Source organism: Heterodontus francisci, chromosome 11 (genome assembly GCF_036365525.1).
Source record: "Heterodontus francisci isolate sHetFra1 chromosome 11, sHetFra1.hap1, whole genome shotgun sequence".
Lineage (NCBI taxonomy): Eukaryota > Metazoa > Chordata > Chondrichthyes > Heterodontiformes > Heterodontidae > Heterodontus > Heterodontus francisci.
Genome location: NC_090381.1, coordinates 112,905,492 through 112,926,197, shown reverse-complemented (window position 1 = coordinate 112,926,197; position 20,706 = coordinate 112,905,492). Strand labels below are relative to the sequence as shown.

The following is a 20,706-nucleotide window of genomic DNA, read 5'->3' as shown; positions in this document are numbered from 1 at the left end:
TTCCAAAATATACTTTATTCATAAAAATCTGTAAAATAAACATTACAAAACAGTTCCAAACAGCATCAAGTCAAAAAATACAAAGAGTGCAAAGGAGATCAGTTTCCTTCAATACAGGAGTGAGTTGCCTCACAACCCTTCCATTTCATTTTACCTGCCATGTACATTTTACAGCAAACAAATATTTTCCCGATACAATTCGAGGGGTTTCCCATGGATCCAGCCCCTCAGTTCAGCTTGGTGGGGGGGACATTACACTGTGGTCTTTCCCCATTGAGCCTTTGCTGCGGCTGCCCCAAGTTTTAGTGCGTCCCTCAGCACGTAGTCCTGGACCTTGGAATGTGCCAGTCTGCAACATTCGGTGGTGGACAACTCTTTGCGCTGTAAGACCAGCAAGTTTCGGGCAGACCAAAGGGCGTCTTTCACCGAATCGATAGTCCTCCAGCAGCAGTTGATGTTTGTCTCGGTGTGCGTCCCTGGGAACAGCCCGCAGAGCACAGACTCCTGTGTTACAGAGCTGCTTGGGATGAACCTCAACAAAAACCACTGCATCTCTTTCCACACCTGCTTTGCAAAGACACATTCCAGAAGGAGGTGGGCAACCGTCTCTTCCCCACCATAGCCACCTCGAGGGCATTGTGCGGAGGGTGTGAGACTCTGGGTGTGCAGGAGGGATCTGACAGGGAGGGCCCTTCTCACCACCAGCCAAGCTACATCTTGGTGCTTGTTTGAAAATTCTGGTGATGAGGCATTCCACCAAATGACTTTGGCGGTCTGTTCGGGGAACCATCCGACAGGATCCACCGTATCCTTTTCCCGTAGGGCCTTGAGGACATTCCGTGCAGACCACTGCCTGATGGACCGGTGGTCAAAGGTGTTTTCCCGCAGAAACTGCTCCACGAAGGATAGGTGGTAAGGCACGGTCCAACTGCATGGAGCGTTCCGCGGCAATGTGACCAGGCCCATCCTTCGCAACACCGGGGACAGATAGAACCTCAGCACGTAGTGACACTTGGAGTTTGCGCACTGGAGGTCTGCACACAGTTTGATGCAGCCGCACACGAAGGTGGTCATCAGGATGAGGGCGACGTTGAGTACATTTTTCCCGCCCTTATCCAGAGGTTTGAACATCATGTCCCTCCGGACCCGGTCCATTTTAGATCCCCAGTTGAAGTGGAAAATGGCTCGGGTGACTGCCACAGTGCAGGAGTGGGGTATGGGCCAGACCTGCGCGACGTAGAGCAACAACGTGAGCGATTCGCACCTGATGACCAGGTTCTTACCCACGATGGAGAGAGATCGCTGCCCCCACATGCTTAGCTTATGGTGTACCCTGGCTACTCGCTCCTTCCAGGTTTTGGTGCACGCCCCGGCCCTTCTGAACCATATCCCCAGCACCTTCAGGTAGTCTAACCTGACGGTGAAGGGGACAAAGGATCGGTCAGCCCAGTTCCCAAAGAACATAGTCTCGCTCTTGCCGTGGTTAACTTTGGCTCCCGAGGCCAGTTCGAACTGGTCGCAGATGCTCATCAGTCTGCGCACGGACAGCGGATCCGAGCAGAAGATGGCGACGTCATCCATGTACAGGGAGGTTTTGACCTGAGTGCCTCCGCTGCCTGGGATTGTCACCCCTCTATGCTCGCATCCTTCCTAATAGACTCAGCAAAGGGTTCAATACAGCAAACAAACAAGACCGGGGAGAGAGGACAGCCCTGTCTGACTCCAGATAGGATCAGGAAACTTTCCCATTCCCACCCATTGATTGAAACTGCGCTACTGATGTTTGTGTCGAGCAGTTTGATCCAATTGCAGATTCCCTCCCCAAACCCCATTTTGGAAAGCACGTCCATCATGTAGGTGTGCGATATCCTGTCAAAAGCCTTCTCCTGGTCCAGGCTGATGAGGCAAGTGTCCACCCTCCTGTCCCGTATGTAGGCGATCGTATCCCTGAGTCGCGCGAGACTATCAGAGATCTTCCTGCCGGGTACAGTACAGGTCTGATCAGGGTGGATCACCGACTCCAGAGCAGACTTGACTCGACTGGCTATGACTTTGGACAGAATCTTGTAGTCAACATTAAGCAGTGAGATGGGCCGCCAATTTCTGATTTCTGCCTTCTCCCCCTTCCGCTTGTAAATGAGGGTGATGATGCCTTTCCTCATAGATTCTGACATGCTGCTGGCCAGGAGCATACTCTCGTATACTTCCAGCAGGTCCGGGCCGACCCAGTCCCACAGGGCAGAGTGCAACTCGACCGGTAAGCCGTCGCTCCCGGGAGTTTTACTCGCCTCGAAAGACTCGACGGCCTTTGTCAGCTCGTCCAGAATTAGCGGCTTGTCCAGTCTCTCCCTCCTGCTGTCATCTAAGACCTCTGTGATAGATGACAGGAAGGACTGGGAGGCTCTGCTGTCTGTGGGCTTCGCGTCATACAGCCCAGCATAAAAGGATTTGCTGATCCTTAGTATGTCGGACTGCGAAGACGTTACCGAGCCATCTTCTTCCTTCAGGCTGCTGATAACAGAGCTCTCTCTGTGTACCTTTTGGAAGAAGTAACGCGAGCACGTCTCATCCTGCTCGATGGAACGGACTCTGAATTGGAAGATGATCTTGGAGGCCTCCATGGCAAAGAGCGAGGCCTGCTGGCTCTTCACCTCTTGGAGGTCCTCCTTGACCTCGACCCCCATTGACTGCAGCCGGAGCAGATTTTGCATACTTTTCAGGAGTCGGGACATTTCCCCCTGTCTCTCTCTCGCCCTCTGAACATCTTTGTGGATGAAGAACCTCTTGATGTTCTCCTTAATTGCTTCCCACCAGTGAACTGGAGACTCAAGGAGGGGTTTCAATGTCCTCCAACCTTTGTAATCCCTTTTGAGTTCCTCAACGTTCTCTGGGGTCAGCAGTGTGGCATTGAGCTTCCACGTCCCTCTGCCAACCCGCTTTATTTTTTTTTTATTTCCAAAATATACTTTATTCATAAAAATCTGTAACAATTACATTGCCAAACAGTTTCCAAACAGCACCAAAAAATACAAACATTGCAAGGGAGATCAGTTTCCTTCAATACTGTCATGAGTTTCTTCCCAACCCTTCCGTTTCACAATTGTCATGTCAATTACAGTTTTACATTTACAGCAATTCAGAATATTAACGATACAGTTCGAGGGGTTTCCCATGGATTCAGCCCCTCAGTCCAGCTTGGTGGGGGAACCTTACACTGTGGTCTTTCCCCATTGAGCCTTTGCTGCGGCTGCCCCAAGCTTTAGTGCGTCCCTCAGCACGTCTGCCAACCCGCTTTATACAATCAATGTTTATGATGATTCTAAAATCCTTTTGGGAAGGAAACCAGTCTGGGCCTATATGTAACTGCAGTCTCACACCAAAGTGTTTGTACCCTCTGAAGTGGTCGAGTAAGCGTCGAAGTGGAGGGCAACTAGAAGTTGGGGAATAAATGCTGGCTTTGCCAGTGAAGCCCATCTCTTGAGAATGATTTTTTAAAAGTGGTGGTCGGAATTTTATAACTGTATGTAAATAAGGATAGAAGGTATCGCTTAAGAATGGGGACAGAATTATATCTGGCGCCCCCGGTCCAATTATCTCACACACTCGAACTCCACTTTACACTTGGTCCTGACTCCTTCTCCAAAGCTTTTTTTTAATCTATATATATATAAAAAATCCAGCAATATTTCACCTGATGGGTGGCAGTTTCAGAAACACTTGTTGCAGTTTGGGCCGCCAGACATCTAAAAAATAAAATGATACCCAATCTGCACAACCGAGGGTTTTTTTCTTTAAGGAAAGGAAATTAAACAGCGAGGTATGTGATTAAATGGACAGAATGGGTTTCAGGGTAGTGGCTGCTTTAAGAGTAGCGAGTGCAACATTGTAACACGCTTGTTGATTCGAGGTCAGTTTCAATTGTCAATTCCCATGTCGGTTTCATTCATTGCGAGACCATGTTTGGGACATGCGGGACCTGGAAAGCGTGACTGGCTGCTTTTCACACTCCAGGATCAAAGTGCCACCTGAAAACAGCTCAACATCAAAAAAACAAGGAGAGCAGGGGAGAAGGTGTGGTGGGGGAAGAGGGAGGACAGACTGTGAAATCACCCCAGGCTCTCTCTCTCTCTCCTTTTTTCCCCCCCTCCCCTTTTCCGTAACACTTGCTAGAAGATGGCGGCTATGAACGGTATAGGTACCAATGTGGCTAAAACACTGGTGGGACTGGACTTCAGATCTGGAGCCAGGATCGAGGACTTGAACAAACTGATCCAGGAATTCAGCAAGCAGGATCAGCGGGAATACGATGATCACAGAGCCCTGGAAATCCACACCGCCAAGGATTTTATTTTCTCAATGCTGGGTAAGTAAGCTTATTTCATAGCTGAGCTTTATCTGGAGTGCAGCTCCGGCCGATACTAATCAGAGCCAGAGAGTAATGGCTTTAATATTTAAAGCTCACTTTCCCCCCCCAAATTGCGATTTTTGTTTTTGCTGTGTGAGAGATTGTGCATTGGATAATTCTTTTTTTTTCCCTTTCTCGGGAGTTTCAAAAACCCATCTCATTTGAGATTGGGAACTGAAGTGATTTTATTTAAAAGGGCAATGCTGAGTTTATATGTATTTCCAATCTGCACAGTTGTAAAGTTCAAAAGGCCAGTGTTTAGAAAATAATTTTCAATTCGTATTTTTTTTCTCCCAAGAAGTTTCCAAACTTTAAATTAATCCTCGGGGCTTTGTTCAGATGCTACAAGTGTTTCTTCCTTACTCTAGGCTTATATTTAAAATCGCTTCACACTGGCATCGAATTGACAGCAAGGGGGGAAAAAAATCTAGATTTACAAATCACCTGTAAGCCCCATTGATGTACCCATGCAGAAATTCCCACTCGAAGGAAAATTGTATTGCTGGACAGCTATACCTCATTCTTCCCAAGCTCAATTACATTGTGCACAGGTTCCACCTCCTAATGACATTTTCTTAAGACCCACTTCTCCATCTCTGACTCTTAACTCTTTCCCTGGACCTCATTCTGCGGAATCCCTTAATTCCCTATCTTCCCTATCTTCCCTATCTCCCCTATCATCTGCAATCTTCAGGTTTTTAAAACCCTAACTTTCTATCAGTTAATTGCAACTTCCTAATTTTGCCTCTGAAGAGCTTGGGGAGGTTTTCAGATGCAAAATTCATTATATAAATATAAGTTAAAGATATTTTCGGAATACGAGTGGCTGAAGACCTCATCTTGCCTGCTCTCGGCAGGGTCTTGTTCCAGTGAAGCAGGCTGGTCCCTGCAGTGATGTATGCAATTTGAGTGTAAGACTTCGAGATGATTCCTTAACGCTAGTAGATGCTTTATCAATGTTGTGATTAGGTACTGACCACCTCCAGGCACTTACCCATTGTCTCTCGAGACAAGGAGGCCAAAGAAGAAGAAGATTAGGTAGTGGGTTAGAGAAACCAGTCAGTCTGCTAGATGCAGCTTGTAAATCGTGGGATGTAAATTTTGTTTTCAACCGTGTGAAATCTAATCGTTTCTCACCTTTGATCAGGTAATCGTTTCATTTATGGCTCTGAAGTGCCTTGACATATTTTTCTATGTTGGAAGCATGATTTAAATCAAAGTTGTTACTGTTTCTCCTGCATAATCTTGGCGACAGTGTTACATCAGAATTAACATGGTGCCAATGGCTCAGTGGGTGAGTGTAATACCTGCCAAGATGTCACTAAGCCATCTGGGGCAGGAACTCCTAACTTCAATCCCCACCCTGCTGTGAGTTTAACTGATCTCAAAAAATAACTTGGATTTAAATAGCACTTTTAATGTAGCTAAAAAATCCCAAGGTGCTTAAAGAAAGACATTTAGATGGAACGTACAACACAGAAATGGGCCATTCGGTCCAACTCGTCCATGTTGGTGTTTATGCTCCACAAGAGTTTTATCCCACTCTAATTCATCTCGACCTGTCAGCATATCCTTCGATTTCTTTCTCCATCATGTACTTTCCAGCTTCCCATTAAATGTATCTCTACTATTCACCTCAAATACTCCCTGTGGCAGCAAGTAGCACATTCTCACCACTGTCTGGCTAAAGAAGTGTCTCCTGAACTCCATATTGGATTTATTAGTGACTATCTTATTTTAATGGTCCCTAGTTCTTCCCCACAAGTGGAAACTCCTTCTACGCTTACCCTATCAAAATCCTTTCATGGTTTTAAACAGCTCTATCAGGTCACCCCTCTTCTTTCTTCTTTCTGGGGAAAACACCCCCAGCCTGTTCAATCTTTCCTGACTTGCATTTAGACAGTGCTTTTCATAATCTCAGAATTTACCAAACTGCTTTACAGCCTATTAAGTAATTCTTTTTGCTGAAGTGTAGTTACCTTTCTAATGTAGGAAATGCAGTGGCCAATTTGCACACAGCAAGCTCCCACAAACAGCAATGTGATAATGAGCTGATAATCTGTTTTAGTGAAATAAAACAAAAAAAAAAATGCTGGAAATACTCAGCAGGTCTGGCAGCATCTGTGGAGAGAGAAGCAGAGTTAACGTTTCAGGTCAGTGATCCTTCATCACTGATCTGAAACGTTAACTCTGTTTCTCTCTCCACAGATGCTGCCAGACCTGCTGAGTATTTCCAGCATTTTTTGTTTTTATTTCAGATTTCCAGCATCTGCAGTATTTTGCTTTTTATTTTATGTTTTAGAGATGTTGGTTGAGGGATAAATATTGACCCAGGACAGTAGGAGGACTCACCTGCTCCTCTTTGTAGTAGTGGCTGTGGAAACATTCATGTCCACTTGAGAGGGAAGATGGGGGCCTTGGTTTAAAGTATTACCAATCTCTGCCTCGCAGTGTGCTAGGAGGGTTTAAGGAAGGGTTCCAGTGCCTTCCCATCAAAGGAAGAGGGAGGTGATTAAATCAGTGAGGATTGTGGCTCCTAACCATTATCTAGTGATGTCTTTGTGTGATCCTCCCACAGTTGAATAGCTTGTTGACAATTGCTCAGGCATTAAGAAGGGGAGTATGTGCCCACCTGCTCCCCAACATACATTTTTTCCGAGGATGTCTCCCTTAGGCTCTGCTCCAAATGACTAGAAATTGCCTTGAGGTTCCCCCTCCAGCTTTTTCACGCAGTGGACCACCTGAGGTGATTACTGGACTGAGGGCAGCGCCCGTAGAACTGATCCCTGGCATCACTTGGCCCTTTTGGGAGAGGGAGACGCTGGAATGGGAATAGTAAATATGAATTTATATCACGAGTGATCATTTCTATATTTTTGGATGGGGTGGGTTCTTCATACAGAAGTGACTGGGTAACGTTACTGAGCCCAACCCAACCAGGGAAATGGTTTCACATCCAGCTGTGAACCCAGAGTGCTGCAGTAACTCTATTGTTCCTACTTTTTGTGCTCAGTCAGCACTGCCTACAGTTGCCAACTCTCCAATTGAATTGAAAATTAATCTCCTAGTCGCTGCTCTGAGCAAAACCTAGGAGAAAAATCATTGGGGTCATTCACAATAAATTGCATGTTCTTTTTCATTGAACAATATTAATTATAAAAATATCAAAGGTGGGGGAGAAGGGATAGACAATGCGGGGGGGGGGGGGGGGCGCAGTGTGGTGATTGGAGGCGGGAGCTCATTGGATGAAACGACAAGGAATATATCCAATCGGAATCTGTCATGCTGAGTGGTTCATAATGGCTCTGCTGGTTTTACTGGTGCCATAAGAACATCAAGGAAGAGCCAATGAACAGAGACGCTAGTCACCATTCTGCTTTTTGTGAAATGTTAGTAATAGTGAATCCTATTTCCCCCTCCTTCCACATTCTGTTATCTCCACTTAGCCTTGGTTCATTATTGAGTTGTGCCCACTATGTCCAACTTGATTTCAGCATCACCAGTCTCCTGTAAGTGGACCTCATGTCTCCTGTGATCTGGAGCGTGCCAGCGTTCTTTGCTGTAGAAAGGAGAAGGTTCAGGGGTGATCTACTAGAGGCCTTCGCTGTCATTGAGGTTCAGCAGGGCAGACATAGATCAGGGCTGATCTAGAACCACAACACAATATATGCCAGATCCTGATGACTTGTATGGAGCGGAGTCTATACATTGTGAAAATGGTCATCCCAGGAGGGAGAGGGGCTGGAAGGATGGGGTGTCCCTCTGTTTGTTGTTCCCAGTGTTTGGCAGCAACAAGGGTTTGGCCAGTGGAGGTTTGTGCAGTCAAACCAGAAATAGCATGCACGTGAATTCTGGCTGGGATTGTCCCTTGGAGCATTGCTGATGTGACATCACCTTGTGCCTCCACTTCCTACAGTACTGCTGAGTATGGGTCTGTCACTGTATAACACTGAAGTACAGTACTGGTGAGTATGGGTCTGTCACTGTATAACACTGAAGTACAGTACTGGTGAGTATGGGTCTGTCACTGTATAACACTGAAGTACAGTACTGGTGAGTATGGGTCTGTCACTGTATAACACTGAAGTACAGTACTGCTGAGTATGGGTCTGTCACTGTATAACACTGAAGTACAGTACTGGTGAGTATGGGTCTGTCACTGTATAACACTGAAGTACAGTACTGCTGAGTATGGGTCTGTCACTGTATAACACTGAAGTACAGTACTGCTGAGTATGGGTCTGTCACTGTATAACACTGAAGTACAGTACTGCTGAGTATGGGTCTGTCACTGTATAACACTGAAGTACAGTACTGCTGAGTATGGGTACCTAAGTTCCCAAATTTTAACTCTGTGTTTGATTGGAAAAAAAACCTATGGTATTAAGGGCTAGGGGATAAAAGTTGGTAGATGGAGTTGGGTCTCGGATTAGCCATTGAATGGCCTCCTCCTGTTCTTGTATTCCGACAGCACAGGTCTGTCTCTGTACAACCCTGCGGGTATAGAACTAGTGTGAACAGCTACGATGCCTGCTACCCGTGATCAAGTAGTCAGTTGGCTTTCAGTGTGTAAATTTCCACAGTAAGAGTCGCTGTTGAAGTGAAGGAGCAGAGATCTGAGTCAGCACCTTCAGGAGAGGCAGGATGCCCTGTGCCAGGTGAGCATGTTGGGCATCCTGCAGGATTGTCCATCTACACGGTGCACAGATTTATAAAGTGTACCCCAATGCACTCGGTTTGTGACTTATTGCAGTGGGAGGAAAGTGTATAATTCTGACAGATATTAAGTGTATCATGTATGCTTCATAGAGTCCTAATAATGAAGGGGAGTGGGCAGGTTACTGCAAAGTAAAAACATAGAAATGGCAAAAATGATCCTCGAGTTGATTAGGATTTGAAAAAAAAACAAAGACAGGCGTGTCTTCTTGTCTTGGAATAGACCCAGTGAAGGCTCCCATCCGAACAAGGTAGGTTATTTTCTGTAATAAAACCAGAAAGTGCTGGAAATACTCAACAGGTCAGGCAGCATCTGTGGAGAGAGAAACAGAGTTAATGTTTCAGGCCAGTGACCTGTTTATTTTCTGTCTTGGGTCCGGTTCCAGCAGCCTGTGTCATGATTACAGGTTTTAATGACTTGCTGATCTGACAGGACAGCTTGGACATTGCGACAGTTGAAGCATTTTATTTTAATTCCCCTAGCTCTCAATTTCTCTACGGAAGTATTTAGTTCCTCATCTGCTGCTCTCCAGCAGGGAAATATAACTCCTTACTCGGGCATATCCAGTCACCTTCAGGATTTTAACAGCACGCTTTTAACGTGTATTCCCTTGAAATAAAGTCATGTGACTTTTCTTCTGGAGGTGGGGATGGTGTAGAAAAGAGAATAGATAAAGAGAATGGATAAATTAAAAACAAAATACTGCGGATGCTGGAAATCTGAAATAAAAACAAGAAATGCTGGAACCGCTCAGCAGGTCTGGCAGTATCTGTGGAAAGAGAAGCAGAGTTAACGTTTCGGGTCAGTGACCCTTCATCGGAATGGATGTTGATCTAGCGGGGATTTTTAAGAAGATTGATGTAAAATTTGATCTGAGCAGTTGGGTTTGAGACCTTGATATGGGAGATGAGAGATCTGGAGATTGAGGGAGGGAAAGAGACCAGAGAGTAGGCACAGGGTAGTTGACGTCTTTCAATGTTGAGCAATGGGGGAAGGAGGCTTTGGGGTGGTGAGGGTATGAAATGGGGTGGTTCACGGTGAAATGGGGTGGTTCACGGTAGAGCAGAGTCTGAAAGCTGGAGCATTTCAGTACGTGAGAATGATAGTCCAGGGGTAGAAGCTCTTCAATACCCTTTTAATCAAATCCCTTACAGTCAACAAGCTTGGAATTCTGCTGTTACTTCAAAGAATTTAATTTGTATCACAAGTATGCTTACACACTCTGGGATTCTGACAGATTGATTTTACTTTTAGTTGGATAATTATTTGTCACTCGATGTATGGAGTTGGGGTATGGACCAGCTATGATCTAATTGCATGACAGAACAGGCTCAAAGGGGCTCAATGGCTTCCTTCTGTTCTGTGTTCCGATATGACATAATCCATCCTAAAGTACCGAATCATATTGTCCCATTTTATTTAATGACACGTCCAAGCCTTCAGCCCCAGCTCCTTATTGTATGCCAGATGAAGGGTTAACTCTGCTTCTCTCTCCACAGACCTGCCGAGTATTTCCAGCATTTCTCGTTTTTATTTCCGATTTCCAGCGTCTGCAGTATTTTGCTTTTATCCTTATTCTATGCCTGTCAGTTAGATCATGTACCTCAATTCCATTCACCTACCGTAGCTCCATGTCTCATACCTAACAGAAAAAAATTGATATGGATGGCAAATGCTGGATCTCTCTCTCTCTGTCTGTGTGTCTCGCTCTCTCTCCTCCGTCTGTGTGTCTCGCTCTCTCGCCCTCCAGCGACTGCTAAGGTGCTACAATCCAAGACGTGGCCAGACCAGTTAGTCAAATGATTAGCAACCTGAGTTTTTTCTGAATTCTGAGACTGTTTGCTCTCCTGTCTGCCTGCTCCCATCTCTTTCTCACAAGCCTCTGAATCCACTGAAGACACATGACCTCCTAGAGAGAAATGTCTCCTTCAGCGAACAAAGTTTTTAAGAAGAATACTGGGGCCCCAATGAAAAGCAAGATCTACCTACAATGAAGGACTCTACATGAGCTTGAAGATCCGTAACACAAACCCTCTTCAGAGATTGCCTCAAACCTTTCCACTTTATTTCCTCTGCTCTGTTCTGTCTCAATCTGCATGTGTTTATTGCATGTGTACATGCTAGCGTGGGCACATCGTGTATCCATAAGCATTAACTGAATTAGAGTTTAAGTTTAATAAATTTCAAACTTTTCTTCTTTAAACCCAAGAAAGCCTGTTTGTGCTGGTTTCTTTGCCTTCATAATTGGAAAGTGGTGATCAAGGATTCAGCAAGGGGGGGAGCTAAAACACGGTGTGTTTAAAATTTAAACCCTGTAAGACCGGGTGAAGGCTGAAAGGGAACCCGTGACCTCTTTCTCACCTGGTCGTGACAGTACTTTTAGCTGTTAAGCGCTTTGGGACCTGCGGTTGTGATTTCATTTGATAGAAATGCAGATGGTTTTTCTAAAACTGAATTCAAGCTCTCATTTTCCACATTACTAGTTCAGTAATATACCAGCAGTACCGTGCCCTTATTTACTGTTTAGGACCTTGCTGGTCAGTTTGAATGCGCGCCAATAATCACTTCAAAGAAGTAACTCATTGCATGCGAAGCCTTTTAGGGAAGCCTTGCCAGATAAACACAATCTCCAGTATAAAATGCTGATTGTTCTGTTCATTGATGCAGGAATGTCAGGGCTGGTGATGTGAAAGGGGATTAGATGGGATCGAGGACACATTCCAGAAGCACACAATAGTGATGAAGTCAGCCATCAAGCTATCGTAGGGGGCTGTGTATTGGGAATGTGTGTTGAAGGGGGCAGGGTGTGCAATTTGATGAGCTCTCCTGCTAAAATTTGCTACCCTTCCCCTCCATGTTCTTGCACCCTCTCCCACCATTCCTTCCTGATGGAACAGCAAGGAATATGTTCATGTGTAGCTTCCAGGCTCACTCAATGCACTGTCACAAAATTTAAGGAAGACTTGTGTTTATATAGCACCTTCCAGAATGTGTCTCAGCACCTTGCAGGCGATGAAGTACTTCTGAAGTATAGTCAACGTTGCAATGTTGTGATTACTGCTTTTTAATTTATCACCTCATTACTCCATTACCAACGTCAGACCAATACTGTATCCCAGTGTTATACAGCGACTGGCCTGTACCCACCACGACTGTACCTCAGTGTAATACGGTGACAGACCTATACCCCAGTATTACAAAGCTCAAAATGTTCTCTCCAAATACAACTCCAGTTCAGAAAGACCGGTTCGATAGCTGTATTGCTGGGTGTTTCTCTCTGTTCAACTGGACACCATCGAAAGATTTCACATGCCTGTCGTGCATCTCTCTGGAGTGGTAACTCTGTCACTCACTGCTGACTTCAGAGCACTGTCAGGAGCGGAATAAGAACAGAAAATTCTGGGAAAACGCAGCAGGTCAACTGTAGTTAGCGTTTCAGGTCAATGACCTTTCAACAATAGCAGCTTGAATTTATATAGCACCGTTGAGCACAGTAAAACGCCTTGGTGCTTCACAGGAGTGTAACCAGACCAAATCAGCTTGGAAAATATCAGATGAGCCAGCTTTTAATCAAGTGGTGGGGAGAAGCTGGGTGTTGGGAAGTAGGGTGTTGAGGGGTTGATGGCAGGGAAGTTATGGGGAAAGTGTGTAATTAGTGAGGGGGGCAGGAATGATTAAATGACAAAAAATGGGTGCAGAGGAGGTGTAACAAGTTACAGCAGAACCAGTAACAGCACCTGCTGTTTGAAAAAGTGGGAGCAGTGGATATGGTTGACATAGTTTGGAATTCTTGAGTTCTGGCGGGTGGTTTTGTTACTGAAAACCCTCAATTTTTTTTTTTATTTTTTATTCATTCATGGGATGTCGGCGACTCTGGCCAGGCCAGTATTTATTGCCCATCCCTAATTGCCCTTGAGAATGTGGTGGTGAGCTGCTTTCTTGAACCGCTGCAGTCCATGTGGGGTAGGTACCCCCACAGTGCTGTTAGGAAGGGAGTTCCAGGATTTTGACCCAGTGACAGTGAAGGAACGACGATATAGTTCCAAGTCAGGATGGTGTGTGACTTGGGAGGGGAGCTTGCAGGTGGTGGTGTTCCCATGTATTTGCTGCCCTTGTCCTTCCAGTTGGTGGAGGTCGCGGGTTTGGAAGGTGCTGTCTAAGAAGCCTTGGTGCATTGAAAACCCTAAGTAGCTAAAATACTTCTTTTTAAAGTTGGATCTCTGGTGTGAGATTCATGATATAAAGATTTGCCAGAAAAAAACAACAGACCTGAGGATTGGGAGCAGTTCAGAATTCAAAGGAGGACCAAGGGGTTGATTAAGAAGGGTAAAATAGAGTACAAGAGTAAGTTTGCGGGGAACATAAAAACTGACTGTAAAATTTTCTAATAGGTATGTGAAGAGAAAAACATTAGAACATTACAGCGCAGTACAGGCCCTTCGGCCCTCGATGTTGCGCCGACCTGTGAAACCATCTGACCTACACTATTCCATTTTCATCCATATATCTATCCAATGACCACTTAAATGCCCTTAAAGTTGGCGAGTCTACTACTGTTGCAGGCAGGGCGTTCCACGCCCCTACTACTCTCTGCGTAAAGAAACTACCTCTGACATCTGTCCTTATATCTATCACCCCTCAACTTAAAGCTATGTCCCCTCGTGTTTGCCATCACCATCAGAGGAAAAAGACTCTCACTATCCACCCTATCTAACCCTCTGATTATCTTATATGTCTCTATTAAGTCACCTCTCCTCCTCCTTCTCTCCAACGAAAACAACCTCAAGTCCCTCAGCCTTTCCTCGTAAGACCTTCCCTCCATACCAGGCAACATCCTAGTAAATCTCCTCTGCACCTTTTCCAAAGCTTCCACATCCTTCCTATAATGCGGTGACCAGAACTGCACGCAATACTCCAGGTGCGGCCTCACCAGAGTTTTGTACAGCTGCAGCATGACCTCGTGGCTCCGAAACACGATCCCCCTACTAATAAAAGCTAACACACCATATGCCTTCTTAACAGCCCTATTAACCTGGGTAGCACCTTCAGGGATTTATGCACCTGGACACCAAGATCTCTCTGTTCATCTACACTACCAAGAATCTTCCCATTAGCCCAGTACTCTGCATTCCTGTTACTCCTTCCAAAGTGAATCACCTCGCTCTTTTCCGCATTAAACTCCATTTGCCATCTCTCAGCCCAGCTCTGCAGCCTATCTATGTCCCTCTGTACCCTACAACATCCTTCGGCACTATCCACAACTCCACCGACCTTCGTGTCATCCGCAAATTTACTAACCCACCCTTCTACACCCTCATCCAGGTCATTTATAAAAATGACAAACAGCAGTGGCCCCAAAACAGATCCTTGCGGTACACCACTAGTAACTAAACTCCAGGATGAACATTTACCATCAACCACCACCCTCTGTCTTCTTTCAGCTAGCCAATTTCTGATCCAAAGCTCTAAATCACCTTCAACCCCATACTTCCGTATTTTCTGCAATAGCCGACTGTGGGGAACCTTATCAAACGCCTTACTGAAATCCATATACACCACATCCACTGCTTTACCCTCATCCACCTGTTTGGTCACCTTCTCGAAAAACTCAATAAGGTTTATGAGGCACGACCTACCCTTCACAAAACCGTGCTGACTATCTCTAATGAACTTATTCTTTTCAAGATGATTATAATAAATAAATAAAGATTGGTGAAGACAAATGTAGGTCCCTTACAGTCAGAAACGGGGGAATATATTATGGGGAACAAAGAAATGGTTGACCAACTAAATGCATACTTTGATTCTGTCATCACAAAGGAGGACACAAATATCATATCAGAAATGTTGGGGAACACAGGGCTTAGTGAGAGGGAGGAACTGAAGGAAATCAGTGTTAGTAGAGAAATGGTGTTGGGGAAATTGATGGGATTGAAGGCCGATTAAATCTCCAGGGCCTGATAATCTACATCCCAGAGCACTTAAGGAAGTGGCCCTAGAAATAGTGAATGTATTGGTGGTCATCTTTCAAGATTCTGTAGACTCTGGAACAGTTCCTACAGATTGGAGGGTTGCTAATGTAACCCCACTATTTAAAAAAGGAGGTAGAGAGAAAGCAGGGAATTATAGACCAGTCAGCCTGACGTCGGTCATGGGGAAAATTCTCGAGTCCATTTTCAAAGATTTTATAGCAGAGCACTTGGAGAACTGTGGTAGAATCGGACAGAGTCAGCATGGATTTACGAAAGGGAAATCATGCTTGACAAATCTACTAGAATTCTTCGAGGATGTAACTAGTAGAGTTGATGAGGGGGAACCAGTGGATGTGGTTTATTTGTACTTTCAGAAGTCTTTCGACAAAGTCCCACATAAGAAATTAGCATGTAAAATTAAAGCACATTGGGGGTAGTGTATTGCGATGGATAGAAAATTGATTGGCAGAGAGGAAACAAAGAGTAGGAATAAACGGGTGTTTTTCCGAATGGCAGGCAGTGACGAGTGGGGTACCGCAGGGATCGGTGCTAGCACCCCAGCTATTCACAATATATATTAATGATTTAGATGAGGGAACTAAATGTAATATCTCCAAATTTGCAGATGACACAAAACTGGGTGGGAGAGTGAGTTGTGAGGAGGATGCAGAGAGGCTTCAGGGTGATTTGGACAAGTTGAGTGAGTGGCCTAATGCATGGCAGATGCAGTATAATGCGGATAAATGTGAGGTTATCCACTTTGGTAGCAAAAACAGGAAGGCAGATTATTATCTGAACAGCTATAAACTGAGGGAGGGGAGTATGCAACGAGACCTGGGTGTTCTCGTACACCAGTCGCTGAAGGTAAGCATGCAGGTACAACAGGCAGTAAAAAGGGCAAATGGTATGTTAGCCTTCATAGCGAGAGGATTCGAGTGCAGGAGCAGGGATGTCTTGCTACAATTATACAGGGCCTTGGTGAGGCCACACCTGGAATATTGTGTGCAATTTTGGTCTCCTTATCTGAGGAAGGATGTTCTTGCTATAGAGGGAGTGCAGCGAAGGTTTACCAGACTGATTCCTTGGATGGTGGGACTGACATATGAGGAGAGATTGAGTCGGTTAGGATTATATTCGCTGGAGTTCAGAAGAGTGAGGGGGGATCTCCTAGAAACCTATAAAATTCTCTCAGGACCTGCCAGGGTAGATGCAGGAAGGATATTCCCGATGGTGGGGGAGTCCAGAACCAGGGATTATAGTCTAAGGATATGGGGTAAAGCTTTCAGGACTGAGATGAGGAGAAATTTCTTCACCCAGAGAGTAGTGAGCCTGTGGCATTCGTTACCACAGAAAGCATTTGAGGCCAAAACATTGTATGTTTTATCAAGAAGGAGTTAGATATAGCTCTTGGGTCTAAAGGGATCAAAGGATATGGGGGGAAAGTGGGAACAGGTTACTGAGTTGGATGATCAGCCGTAATCATAATGAATGGCGGAGCAGGCTCGAAGGGCCGAATGGCCTACTCCTGCTCCTATTTTCTATGTTTCTATTTCTGGATTGTTGTTTTGGGGAAGTTATTGGAATCCATAATTAAGGACCCGAGTGACTGAGCAGTTAGAGAGAACTTTCAACTGACTAGTGTGAGTCAGCATGGATTTGTAAAGGCTAGGTCATGTCAACTGAACCAACTTGAATATTTTGAGAAAGTAACTGGAGTAGTGGGCAGGATAATGTCCATGGATGCAATTCAAATGGACTTCCAGAAGGCCTTGGAAGGAATGCAGTGCAGATTCACCAGAAGAAAGAGACTGGTTGCTAAAGTCGAAGCTCGTGGAATGAAGGCAAATTATTGACTTGGTTAGAGCATTGAATAGGAGGTAAACGACAGAGTAGGGATAATGCGTATGTATGTGAATTGGAAAGAAATGACTAGTGATGTCCTAGAAGGAAGGAAGGATCTGTGCTGAGGCCTCAACTATTCACTGTTTATTAATGACTTGGATAATGCAATAGAGAACCATACATCTAAGTATCCGATGACACAGAGATTGGTGGCTTCATAAGCAGTGTAGACAGGAGCATAAAATTACAAAGTGACATTGATAGATTAAATGAGTGGGTGAAACTGCAGCAGATAGATTTCAATGCAGGAAAGGGTGAGATCATCCATTTTGGATCCAAGTTTTTTTTTAAAGAATGGAAAGCTAGAAACAGTGGAGGTCCAAAAAAATTTAGGGGTCATGTACAGCAATCATTAAAATGTGACAGGTATAAGACATAATCAAAAATGTTAATGGAATGTTGGTCTTTACAACTGGAGGACTAGAATATAAAAAGGAGGATGTTTTGCCACAGCTGTACAAAGCCTTGGATAGACCACATCTGGAGCACTGTGTATAGAACATAGAACATAGAACATAGAACATACAGCACAGAACAGGCCCTTCGGCCCACAATGTTGTGCCGATCCTTTGTCCTCTGTCAAGGACAATTTAATCTATACCCCATCATTCTCCTTTATCCATATACCTATCCAAAAGCCTTTTGAAAGTCCCTAAAGTTTCTGCCTCAACAACTTCCCCGGGCAAGGCATTCCATGCCTCGACCACTCTCTGGGTAAAGAACCTTCCCCTGACATCCCCCTTATATCTCCCACCCTTCACCTTAAATTTATGACCCCTTGTAACGCTTTGCTCCACCCGGGGAAAAAGTTTCTGACTGTCTACCCTATCTATTCCCCTGATCATCTTATAAACCTCTATCATGTCACCCCTCATCCTTCTCCGTTCTAATGAGAAGAGGCCTAGAATGTTCAGTCTTTCCTCGTAAGACTTATTCTCCATTCCAGGCAACATCCTGGTAAATCTCCTCTGCACCCTCTCCAAGGCTTCCACATCCTTCCTAAAATGAGGCGACCAGAACTGCACACAGTACTCCAAATGAGGCCTTACCAAGGTCCTGTACAGCTGCATCATCACCTCACGGCTCTTAAATTCAATCCCTCTGCTAATGAACGCTAACACCCCATATGCCTTCTTCACAGCCCTATCCACTTGAGTTGCAACTTTCAATGATCTATGCACATAGACCCCAAGGTCTCTCTGCTCCTCCACATGCCCAAGAACCCTACCGTTAACCCAGTATTTTGCATTCATGTTTGTCCTTCCAAAATGGACGACCTCACACTTTTCAGGGTTAAACTCCATCTGCCACTTTTCAGCCCAGCACTGCAACCTATCCAAGTCCCTTTGCAGACGACAATAGCCCTCCTCGGTATCCACAACTCCACCAACCTTTGTATCATCTGCAAATTTACTGACCCACCCTTCGACTTCCTCATCCAAGTCGTTAATAAAAATCACAAACAGGAGAGGACCCAGAACTGATCCCTGCGGCACGCCACTGGTAACTGGGCTCCAGGCTGAGTATTTACCATCTAAGACCACTCTCTGCCTTCTATCAGTTAGCCAATTCTTAATCCAACTGGCCACATTCCCCACTATCCCATGCCTCCTGACTTTCTCCATAAGTCTACCATGGGGGACCTTATCAAATGCCTTACTAAAATCCATGTACACCACATCCACTGGTTTACCCTCATCCACTTGCTTGGTCACCTGCTCAAAGAATTCAATCAGGCTTGTGAGGCAAGACCTACCCCTCACAAAACCGTGCTGACTGTCCCGAATCAAGCAGTGTCTTTCCAGATGCTCAGAAATCCTATCCCTCAGCACCTTTTCCATCAACTTGCCTACCACCGAAGTAAGACTAACTGGCCTGTAATTCCCAGGGTTGTTCCTATTCCCTTTCTTGAACAGGGGCACAACATTTGCCACCCTCCAATCACCTGGTACCACCCCCGTCAGCAGAGAAGATGAAAAGATCATTGCCAGCGGCTCTGCAATTTCATCCCTTGCTTCCCATAACATCCTTGGATATACCCCGTCAGGCCCGGGAGACTTGTCTATCTTCAAGTTATTCAAAAACCCCAACACATCTTCCCTCCTAACGAGCACTTCCTCGAGCTTACCAGTCTGCTTCCCACCGTCCTCTTCAGTAATACACCCCTTCTCATTCGTAAATACCGAAGAGAAGTACTCATTCAAAACCTCACTTATCTCTTCCGGCTCAACACACAGTCTCCCGCTATTGTCCTTGACCGGACCTACGGTCCCCCTAGTCATCCTCATATTTCTGACATACGCGTAAAAGGCCTTGGGGTTTTCTTTTATCCTACCCGCCAAGCATTTTTCATGCCCTCTCTTAGCTCTCCTAATCCCTTTCTTCAGATCCTTCCTGGCCATCTTGTATCCCTCCAGAGCTATGCCTGTGCCCTTTTTCCTCAACTTTATATACGCATCCTTCTTCTTCCTAACAAGACTCTCAACCTCTCTTGTCAACCACGGTTCCCTCACATGACCATCCCTTCCCTGTCTGACAGGGACATGCTTATCAATGGCCCCTACTATCTGCTCCTTGAAAAAGTTCCACATTTCGACCGTGCCCTTCCCTGCCAGCATATGCTCCCAACTTATGCTCCTCAGTTCCTGCCTGACAGCATCATATCTACCCTTCCCCCAATTGTAAACCTTGCCCTGTTGCACATACCTATCCCTCTCCATTACCACAGTGAATGCTACAGAATTGTGATCACTATCTCCAAAGTGCTCGCCCACCAACAGCTCTATCACTTGCCCTGGTTCATTACCTAGTACCAAATCCAATATTGCCTCCCCTCTGGTCGGGCAGTCTACATACTGAGTCAGAAAAGCTTCCTGGACATACTGCACAAACACTACCCCATCCAAACTATTCGATCTAAAGAGTTGCCAATCAATATTTGGGAAGTTGAAATCCCCCATAATTACTACCCTGTGACTTCTGCTCCTTTCCAAAATCTGTTTCCCAATCTGCTCTTCCACCTCCCTGCTGCTATTGGGGGGCCTATAGAAAACTCCCATCAAGGTGACTGCTCCTTTCCTGTTCCTGACCTCAACCCACAGTGCCTCAGTCGGCAGATCCTCCTCGAAAATTCTTTCAGCAGTTGTTACACTATTTCTAACTAACAATGCCACCCCCCCACCTCTTTTACCACCATTCCTAATCTTATGAAAACATCTATAACCAGGTACCTCCAAAAACCATTCCTCCCCCTCACCTATCCACGTTTCAGTGATGGCCACAACATCGTAGTCCCAAGTGCCCATCCACGCCTTCAATTCACTCACCTTATTCCTGATGCTTCTTGCGTTGAAGTATACGCACTTTAACCCTTCTCCGTGCCCATCTGTCCTCTGCGACAGTGCTACCTTCCCCAATACCTCACTACACTCTTTGTCTTTCTGAGTGGACCCACTGGTCCCTGGATTACAAGTCCGGTTCCCATCCCCCTCCCAAACTAGTTTAAACCCTCCCGAACAGTACTAGCAAACCTCCCTCCCAGGATATTGGTGCCCCTCTGGTTCAGATGCAGCCCGTCCTGTTTGAACAGGTCCCATCTTCCCCAGAATGCAGTCCAATTATCCAAGAACTGGAAGCCCTCCCTCCTACACCATTCCTGCAGCCACGTGTTCAGCTGTGCTCTCTCCCTATTCCTAGCCTCACTATCACGT

The 20,706-nt window shown here is 45.4% G+C and overlaps 1 protein-coding gene across 1 annotated transcript in view; it reads left to right on the top strand.

The window, feature by feature from the left end:
- Positions 1-4,022: 4,022 nt before the first annotated feature.
- Positions 4,023-20,706, top strand: part of LOC137374980 (nucleotidyltransferase MB21D2) — a 60,943-nt gene continuing 44,259 nt past the window's right edge. Inside the window, exon 1 of the mRNA XM_068041598.1 lies at positions 4,023-4,363. Within this exon, the coding sequence (XP_067897699.1) occupies positions 4,174-4,363 (190 nt within the window). The 5' untranslated portion in view covers positions 4,023-4,173. The remainder of the gene's footprint in view (positions 4,364-20,706) is intronic.